At 37.2% G+C, this 10,655-nt stretch overlaps 1 protein-coding gene across 4 annotated transcripts in view; it reads left to right on the top strand.

Moving 5' to 3' along the window:
* Nucleotides 1-10,581, top strand: part of CCNY (cyclin Y) — a 47,102-nt gene extending 36,521 nt beyond the window's left edge. For all 4 annotated transcript variants that reach the window (XM_017741532.1, XM_017741530.1, XM_017741531.1 and 1 more), the window contains 2 exons: nt 2,049-2,211; nt 8,063-10,581. In XM_017741532.1, coding sequence (XP_017597021.1) covers nt 2,049-2,211; nt 8,063-8,179 — 280 coding nt within the window. In that variant the 3' untranslated portion in view covers nt 8,180-10,581. The remainder of the gene's footprint in view (nt 1-2,048; nt 2,212-8,062) is intronic.
* Nucleotides 10,582-10,655: the final 74 nt, after the last annotated feature.

Here is a 10,655-nt window from a genome sequence, read left to right on the forward strand (position 1 = left end):
CTGTCATTTTTTCCAAATTTTGTTTTCCTCCTATCTGCAGTGTGGTGGGTTTTTTTTTTCTTTCTTATTTTTCAGGTAGTTGGGACAGTACAGTAGGATGATTTTGAAGTGTCTGGCTCTAAGCAAGACAGGGCCTTTCGTTGTATTAGTAAGGCAAAAGAGCTCTAGGTCAAAATCTTCAATTGTTGTGAATCATTCAGCATAAGTGTATCTTGCAAAACACCAAGCAGACCTTTCTGGGTTTTATAAGTCATCATCAGTGCAGTGAACTGTGCCTTAAAGCAAAGAGAGAACTCAGGAGGACTGAAGTGCAGTGGGTACCTGTCGTCATGTATGTGGCATTATTGAATTTCTGAGGAGTGGCCCAGGAAAGCACATGCTAAAGCAGTCTGAGGGAGGTGTATGGGGTAAGAAGGGTATGGTGGTTAGTTAAATACTGTAAGTTCAGTAAGAAATAGTTGTATGGTTTGTTTTTTCTGTTCTGTAGCTAATGTGCTGATCCTCCAGCTTTCACATCTTGAAGGTAGGGTATAGTAAGAATCTGAGGCTGTGTATTTGAAATTTTTGAGGGTGCTCTTCAAAAGGGGTACAGCCAATGTCTTCTGCCAGTAAAATAAGCTTTATATTATCAATTAAAATAGAAATTTAGGCTTAGCTTGCAGAAGGTACAATCTTGGCAGTATAAAATGGCGTGTAAAGGTAATATTCTGTTTCTGTCGATAGACATCTTAAGATGCAACTTTTTTATTTGGATTTTTTAAGTTGGAATCTTCAACAATGTGAATTCAAGCCAAAGACTCCATATCCAGCTTTTAGTTAGTCTTTAAGTGTTAATTAATATTTATCATTATGTAAACATAGAATTTTGGCACAGAGCTAGTGAGGATAAGAAAAGACAATGATTATGATGTAAGAATTATATAAGGGTAAAGAGTGAGAAGGAGAAAAATAATTCACTGTTGAAAAACTACTGTACCAGTACTTTTTAATCTTCAGATCCTTCCTTTACTATTGCAAACTGTACAACTTCTATTTCATATTCCTTGCACACTTACCCAGCAGTCAAAATGTAACTTAAAGACAATATAATCATCAGTCAGTGCCTGCTGGTAGCACAGCAGTGCAATCACTGGGCTCTTCAGCAAACATTGGCAGCTTTCACCACCCATTTATTTTTTTTATTTTTCATATCTTGCAATCACTGTTTTGACTGTATCATATGTCCCTGCATAAGTATTGAGTAGGATATCCAGTTACTATGCAATTTATGAAAATTTCCAGTCCTTGATTTTGTTAGTTGGCTTATTTCTCAAGGTACTTTTTTAATGTATTGCTGTAGGTAATAATGTATTTGTATACCAAAGTTTTACAGGGTGGGAGCTCAAACAGGACCTCTGTTCCTATCAGGTATTTTGACAAACATGTTTGGTTTAGGTGCTGGAAAACGTGATCACCACTGGGAATTTTGGTTGCACATCTAAGGGAAAGATTGCTTTATTCTGTTCATAAAGAGAGTATGATGAAAAATTCAGGTTTCCCATGGCTAATTCTAAATGACTGATTATGAAGAACTGCAGGGAGTAAATAAGTTCTCCAGTAATTTATGTGTTAGAGTAATTTGCAGCATTTATGAGAGATGCTTGACAAATTTAGGGCAGGGGTGTGTGTGTGTTGTTGTGGCATAGCTGTGTGTGCAGACCCATCTAGTGGAGGTAAAGCAGAAACTGCGAGAAATTTTTTCCCTGCTAGGTTTTCTTTCCAAAATTGTGTTAGCTAAACGGATAAAGGTGCCCTTCTACTAGCAACACTTTGTGTCTGGATTTGATTGGCATTGCAGTAGCAGCTGCAAGGTGCAGCATCTTTCATATTCCTCACTGGTGTGAGTACACTGATAGAACTTGGTAGAGAAGGTCAAACCTTAGGCTGGGATAATTGCATCTGGCAAGAATAGAAAACAAACTTGGTTTATGCCATTTGCAATTTAAAGTAAAATTACATTCAGAATGCACAGTCTGAAATATGTTTCCATGTTTATCTTCTTCCTGCAGGAATGAGCTGGAACGCCAGTTTCTTGAGCTGTTGCAGTTCAATATTAACGTTCCCTCCAGTGTTTATGCCAAGTATTACTTTGATTTGCGTTCCCTGGCAGAAGCGAATAACCTGAGTTTTCCCTTGGAGCCCCTCAGCAGGGACAGGGCGTATAAACTTGAGGTAAGACTCTTTAGGTTGCTCTGTGTAAATATGTAGGGGGATTTGGAATTTCTGCATTGTTTCTCCCTTCTCCCACCTCTTCCCAGATACCCCCATGAGATATTAGAGTATCATAAGCCTGATTTTCATAATGGTTTTGTTTGTGCTTTGAGTATTCATGGCTGTGGAGATAGTTTTTTGACCCGGTTTGCTTCATACCTTACCTTGCTTTACGTTTCTTTTTCATTTGCAGTTGTCTGTATTGGCCTTGTGAAAGTACCCACAAGTTTTATAATGACTCTATTCACAGTCTAGTGTTGTTTGTTCATTTGGTTTCTTAAAACTGATTATCCACCTTAAATGACAGAATATTAACAAGTATTGCTGAAAATAGCTATTCCATATTCTTGTTATCTGCAAGTGCTCAACTTCACGTGCATACAAGTCTGTTATCTCCCATGGTGTTTTTCTCAGTAAAGGGAGAACAGAAATGAGCACATGCCTTCAGTGAGTAAGTCATGAATGCTTATGAGACGTGGATATACCATATGCCAGAAGCACTGTTGGATGGTCTGGACCTGTGAAATGCTGGGCCCTGTGAATACCACAGCCATGGGAGGAATTGAAATGATCAGCTAACCGTGGGCCCTTTGCAAGACTGCAATATATTTTATCTGATTTTTCTGATATGTTTTTCAAATATGGGCAGTATTGCACTGGGTGCGCATTTTGTTACTAATTTTAAAAACTTTCGTTAGATGCTTGCTGCTTTTAACAGCACACCTCTTTAATTACATAACATCTTTGCACTGGAGGTTGTTTGCCTGTGGGTTAGACTGAGCTTTGGATGTTCTGAAATTCCTAGTGCTCCTGTAGAACAGGCAGGCAGTTCTATGCACGTTTTTGTGGGGGGAAATGGTGCGTGGGAAGGTTAATTGAATTGTTTGTGACACTAATGGGAACTGAAAGTGGTGGAGAAAGAATCAAAGCAAATTTCACTTAAGTTGTATTTCCCATTCTTTCTAAATATTCTTTCTAAATTTCACAGATAGCTCCAATAAGAATGCCATTCTCTGTATGGAGTATGATCTAAATTTGCATCAGATTTTGTTTCTATTAAAGAGAATATTTAAAAAAATTCATTTGGATTGTAATCTTACTTGAAAAGAGGTGCTTTACAGAGTTATGGGAGTCTTGATAGTAAGTGCTATTACATATATCAAAATTAAGTGAATTACTTTTTTATTTAGCCCACAGTTTCTTAAAACTGTCAGTCTACATCACACACAATGTATAGTAGTTGCAAATGAAGGTAACAATGATAGCTCCTAAAAGCTTAGAAGAAAAGGAAAATAAGAAATGACTGTAAATACCCAGAGAATACTGGTAATTCTTCTGTTCTAGCTAAAGAAAACCTATATTTAAAAAGAATGAATGGAATATTTTTTCAATAAATCTGTATTATTAAAAATTTCCCCATTGGGCATGCTTTGAGCTGCCAGCAGAAGTTGGCTGTAAATAACCTTGCTAGCCAGAGGATGTCTTCAGGGTAGAGTAAGAGTGTCTGCTGTGAAACCAGCTTGGTCTGCCACCTCCTTGCCTCTATATTTGGTGGCCAGAAGGAAGGGAGCTGCCTTTTTCCCTGGCAGTACGTGGTTGTCATTAGTGTGCCCTTGAAACTACTTGACAGCATAATTTATAGCCCAGTTCCCTGAGCACAGTTAAGCATATAGCTTGCCGAGAGTTATCAAAATGCATTTGCAGCACTTCTCTAGTCTCTTGTGTGCTGTTCAGACCAGAGTTCTCTGTTTTTAAAACAGTTGCCTGGATTGTCAAGTGGAGTAGATGTAGTACCACACAGCCTGTGATATTTTTGATACTGAGAGAAAAGCTGCAGTCTGTGATGAAAGACAACAGCCTCACAGCAAATGTATTCGTGCAGTGGAAGGATTTACCTTGTGTGATAAACTAAAAAGACCTTGCTCAGTCCTAAGATTAAAGCAACTTACTGGCATTTGAGATCACAAAAGGTGTTGCTTAGAGAAATGGCTGTAAGACATTTTTGCTACTTTTGCATTTTAAAGCTATTTTTTTATATCTAAAGCAGGAGCATTAGATCTGACATGGCAGAGTCTGCATTGCAGTTTCTGCAAACATCATGAGATTGACATACTCATGATAATGAAAAAAACCCACCCCAAAAAGACCAAGGACGAGGCTAGTAAGAAATGTACCTCAGCAAAAGGAAATGCTGGACCAGATCCATCAGCTTAGAGGTGCTACAAGAGATTGCAGTACTTGTTAAAAATTACATTGCTTTCTCAAGCATCTGCAGTGGACATTTTCTCTTATTTCATGTTCTCACAACTGACACTTAAGAAGCAGCTTTGTCTTCTAAATAATGAAATGAAAGTAATTTTTTTTTACCTTTAAATTTTCTGTGGACTAAAGTGTCCTGGATTTGTTATAACAGTTCACCTAGTAGCCAGAAACCATTTTTATGACCCCTCTTGGTTTTTTCTCCTGTTCTATGGAATCAGGCAAGTTAAAAATGGCAAATAAGCTTTCATTAGATCATCCAGTCTGTCCACCTGCCAATGCTGTTTGTTCCAACCAGCATATGTTAGTGTGTTTTGTTCTTCCTTTTTATTATGTCAAATGTCAAGGCTTCCTTTGCTTTTCCTGAGAACTGTTTTCTAATATGGGAGAATTTTTTTCTGCCAAGAAGGTTGTTGGGTGTCCAGCCTTAATCCACTATTTCGTAATTTCCTACTCTTGCACCTGGTTATTCTCCCATGTACTGAGCTAAATAGGAGTCAGATTCTCCTCTTGGGGTTAAGTACACAAAACGTGTCTGTCCTATTGCTGCTTGTGATCTTAGCACTGTGCTTGTTTCAAGGTTAGATTTTTGAAGAGCTTTCATTAGTGCACTCCTGATTTGACTGACTGACTGTATGTTGTCTGAGATCTTTATTGCTAGGATGGTACTTGAGCACATAGTTCAAACCCTTTGAAATATGTGCTGTTTTCTTGACCCTAAAGAGATACAGTCCCATAGATCAAACAGACAAAAAAGAGGAGAAAAATATGTAAGTTGCAAGCAGAGAAATGTCTTTATATCTCTTCAGCTTCCCAGTTTTGCAATGACTTGATTGCAGTTCTGTGTATTTTGTATGTTCAGAACCCTCAAAGCCAGGAAGAAAGGGGAGAGCAAAACAGAGCAAAACTCGCCTTTTTTGGTTTTCGGAGTAACCAATTGTGCTTTTTTCATGCTTTGTAAATTAAGGAGAACGACCATCATCACACTACATTTTCCTCATAGACAACTCTTCCAGATTTCCCTGTTTGTCCCTGCTAAGTTTCCTCTGGTTTGTCAATTTTTGGTGGGTGTGCAGCACTCACAGTAATATGCCTTTGTGCATTCCTGGTAGTGAGTCCTTAGCCAGCCCTTCCCTGCACAAACGTGCTTGCAGCCAAAATCTGTACTACTACTTCTACTATTACTACTACTGCTACTGCTGCCATTCCCCAACCTCCTTTCTCCTTACTTGTCCCCTCCTCCAGTGATGAAATCTCTACAAGAGTCATACAACTCAGCAGAGGAACTGACTTTAGTTCCATATGCATGGATATAATGGAAGAATATGTATGTGTATGCATTCTAGCTGTTATATACATTACAGCCAAGTCCAACAAAATTTTCATATGATGGATTAGTGTTGCTGGTTTTTAAGTATGTTTTGATTTGACAAGAGAAATGATCTCTTCCAACTGTCAAAAACTGGTTTCTTTTTCTAGCAATAAAAGCAACAGAATTATCAGATGATAGAAAGGTGTTTATAGCTATTTTGATTTATTTTAATTGAAGGACAATAATAAATATTTACAATTTACTGCTTTTGTCTTGTTTCCCCATATGTTATGCTAAAGTTGACTAACTACCTTGCCAAGTAGGCTCCAAATGTTGATTTTGTAACTTACTTGGAAATGAAGAGGCATCTTTAGATACAGAACTGCTTTAAATAGCAGTGTGTTTCTTATCCATATGATTCATCAGCATAGCCTAGAGATGCCAAATATTAAGTGCCACTTCCAAGCAACATTTCATTTTGTATGACCAAGTGCCAGAACAGAAATTTTCCTGTGTCACATAGGCAATTTTGAAGTGATTACCTTCTCTGACTGTTTGGTGCCTAAGGTAATAGTGGATTTGGCAGCCAAAAGAAGCTGAGTTCCACCTCTGTACACCCCTTTGTCATGCCATGCCTTGGCATGTTATTTCATGGATAAACATTTTTAACCTATTGAATTTTAAATCTGATTGAATTGCATAAACTCTCTTAGTCCATCAAGTTCCTGGTTAAATTAAATAAAATTTTATTAAGCAGTTTAAAGTGAGTGAAGTTATGGGCTAAAAAGCAATATGAATACTTGTGTTATTTTATTCTGTTCTCTTCATGTGCACCGTGAAGGAAAACTGTGTTCAAGAGTAGTCTTAACAAAAGGAAATGCAGTTTTCAACTGCAAAGTAGCAGCTGGTCTCTTGGTGGTGGTAGGTTTTATGTTGTTTTGTGGTTTGGGTTGTTTTGTTTTGTTTTCTAATTTAATGATGTTTTGTGGCTGTCTTGACCAGAGCGTTAGGTGATCTTGCTCTCAGATGTATGAATTGTGTGCTTCTGCCATACCTGCCTCTGGTCTTTGCAGGACTATTCAGATTAAAGGATTCTTCACTGCTATAACTTGCTGTGCTATAGAAGTAAGAAAATGATGATCCACGGAGTCAGGCTATTTAATTATTTGTAATGCCTTGTGTTATAATCAAACACTTCTACTGGTTTTGTTTGTCCAGTACTTTTTATTAAACATCTTATCTTAAGACACAACTTGAAAGCCTTCCTGAGTAAATAAAAAATGCTGCTTTAGTTTGTTGTATTTTTTAATTTGACCTTGAGTATTCCTTGCAGTGAGCTTTCTCTGCAGTTCTGCAGTTTGATTGCCAGAATTAACATCTCTACTGATGCCAACCACGGCCTGTCCCAGCCATAAGAACTCTAATAGACAGGCTATTTTAGGGAGCAGTATATTCATGCATGTGAGGTCCATAATAAATACTATTTTTAAACTTGGCTAAAAACAGTAGAAGAAACATCAAACATTAACTCCAGTGTAGCATAAAGGGAGTCGACACTCCTTTAAACCTTTTGAAGAGAGAGACAGTGTTTGTCTCTCTCTCTTCAAAAGGTTTAAAAATGACTGTGTATTTGTAATGTGAATTAAATTATTCTGAATATGAGTTATATTTCCCTCTGGCACTATATAAGGTAGCCTGGTCACATAGAAATCATCATCTGCTTCTGAAAGGTGAGTTAACATCAGCTCAGGAGGCAAAAGCAGGGCCAGTGTTTTCTGCAAGACCATTTTTTAGTAGAGAAAAATATAATTACTACAAGACTTAGAAATAAAAAAATTAAGAGCCACCCTCTTTTAAAATTCTTTAAATACACTTAGTTGCTATAGTTGTTTTATTAAGTTTTCCACAATTTTTCACCTATGAAGTATGATACATGAGTTACCTCCTAGAAATGGATAGCCATTGTCAGCTCCCTCAGTGAGATTTGTGATAGTTCACCTGCAGTGAAAAGGGTTGGGATGTGCTGAGTCCTTCTGAAGCTGCCATGTGGGGCAATGCAAGTCTTCCTTCCAAGACTAATGAAATGAAAACTAGGATTTGAGGAGAATGTCTCCATGTGCTTTGCTTAATGAAGTGACTTTTTGTAATTCCATCTGTATGTAGAAATCTGCAATTAGTCTTGCTTTACCCATACAGCTGTGGGCAATGCAGTTGAGGGTTTTTTCATCTTTTCTCTTGCAGGCCATTTCTCGCCTGTGTGAAGATAAGTACAAGGACTTCAGGAAAGCTGCAAAGAAGCGGTCGGTCAGTGCTGACAATCTGACTGTGGTTAGATGGTCCCCTGCAATTATCTCCTAACAGAGGAGACTGGAATATTCCTATGGACATACTGTTTCATCCATCCATTTTTTTCAGAGTGGGCTGGGGGCGGGGGGATAAAGAAAAAAAGACTTTTGATTTTTTTATTTTTAAATCTGTCAAGCTGCCTTTACAGTGCCTCCCCATTGTGTAGCACACGAGTGAAATACCTAATGGAAGGAGAAATGGAGAAATCAGTGTTTGGGAGAGAAGATCAGCAACAATTATTTTCTCACTTCCACTAACAGCTTTACACTTTTTATGAAGAAACAGCAAATCAGGTGCTTGGAAGAAGAAACAAAAAAATGAAGTAAAGGCAGAAAAAATATTTAAGAACTGTGCCATTTTCTATTATCCTGTACTCATGAAGGGAAATGGCAGCATGAAAAAAAACATGTAGTCACATGACTGTGCACTAGAGGAATGACATTGGGAGAGTTCCATCTTAAAGTTTTCTCTTAATATCTTTTTTGTTGTTGTTGTTGTTGTTTTTTTGCATTCCTCATTGCTGCTTCCCAGGATAAATTCTTCCCCTTGCACAGCAGGAAATACGAAGTCTGTATTTACAGTAGCACAAGCCCCTGAATAAATAGTGTTGGGTTTTTTCACTGCACTTTTCTCTGTAACCTGTCTTATTAGCATTATTCTTCTTAATTATTATGCATATGTTACATTTCTTGTATGCCTTTTATTGTATTTCGAAAGAGAGAACTTGACCATAGTGCTGAACCAAAAGTGTGTACAGGGATCAGAAGATCTTCTTAATTTCATGATGTGTTTTATTTATAGTATACTTGGGTGCGTGTGCCTTCCTGAGTTCTTGGAATCATTTATTTTTACGTAATATAAAGTGGTTAAAGTCTTGAGATGATGATGATAAGACTTGGGCCAAATCTCTGAAATTTGCAACAGATCTTGTGATCCTTTTTGCAGATTTTCATAGCATTAGAAGTTTAGCAGAATTCATTCATTTTGAGGGAGATTTTTTTTTTTGTATGGCCTGACAAGTTCATTCCTTCACCTCCAGGTCCATTGTTGCAAGCAATATTCTCAATTTTTATATGTTTACTTTAAATCAAAGTGAGTCTGTTTGTATAAAATAAAAAATAATAAAAAAAATTGTTCCAATGAGAAGGCCTGTAGAAGAGCAGAATGGAAATCTTAGCAAGGTATCTGTCACAAGGAGATTTAATTTGGAAGCTAAAATACAAACCCTCATGTTTTTCAGTGTAGGTGCTTATAGAAATTAAAAGTAACCGAACTGTGAATATAATTTCCAACTCGGATTATTAAACTCCTCTGTTGTTATTATTATTTCCCTCTTACTGTGGCTGTTGCCCCCTTGGCAATTGTAAGAACCTTTTATACGAAATAACTTAGTGAGTATAAGCATATTTGCTTCATAACACCGCAGGGTGATTTTTTTCCCCCAGTTTTTTTTTGCACAGTTGAGAAAGATACAGCTGAAAGCTCTCAGTTCCCTGAAATCCTGTCCTTGCGACTGTCACTGAAGGGAATGGCAGCAGACATCCCTGATTTGTGCACTACTGTTGTATCCCACAAAGATTCCATGTTTGTTTTGTTAAGCCCTATGGGCTTGTAGCAAACCTGGGGACCCAGAGATCCACACTTGACTCCCAGAGAGATGCTGATCTGGGGCCTCTGGGCAGGGAGGCGCTGAAAGGATTGAAGTAGTGAAACCAAACAGTTTCCTGTTAACTTTCCAATGTGATTTGTTTAGTTTGAGACATGAAGGCTATGTCCATAAATTATCCTGATGTCCTTTGGGCCTTTAAAATAATCTAATTCTCATGACTTCTTGTTGTGCCAATGCATCAGAACTGTGAGTATCCAAGTCCATTTTTCCCTTGAACATGGAATGTAAGGCAAGTGTTTATAACAAATTATGGCATTTGAAACCTCTTTACAGATAGCATCAAAAGGAACATTTTCAGAGCATTTGAAATTCATCCTTTATAAGCATAAATTTAGGCTTTAAAATATGTAAAATATTTTGGTTTATCAACATATTGCTAAACTATTTTCCATTTAACTTGATATCAGGAATATTGGTTTTATCCATTTCTGGGTGATAGAGATATGAACTTTGGATTATGTAAAGATATCAATGCATCTACTATAATTTTTGTGAAGTTTATTAAACTACTTTAAAGATTGTATAGTCTATTTATTGTATGTATGTACATACAGTCTGATACTTTAAAAAGTGGATTCCATAAAACCTGGCTCTGTCTTGTTTAGACTATTGAATATCGTTTTAGCCTTGTGCACTGGACTCTACCTCTGTATAGGAGAATTTTCCATATTCTTAATTAGTACTGATTCTGTGATTAACTTGGTTATGTTTCTTGCACTAAGAATTAAAAAAAAATCTGCTGTAAGTGTGGATTTTTTCTTTAGTTCTACCATATGAATCCTCTGCGTTTAGATGGATGTTTCTTTCCCTCATGGTTAT

This window comes from Corvus brachyrhynchos, unplaced genomic scaffold (genome assembly GCF_000691975.1).
Source record: "Corvus brachyrhynchos isolate BGI_N302 unplaced genomic scaffold, ASM69197v1 scaffold167, whole genome shotgun sequence".
NCBI lineage: Eukaryota > Metazoa > Chordata > Aves > Passeriformes > Corvidae > Corvus > Corvus brachyrhynchos.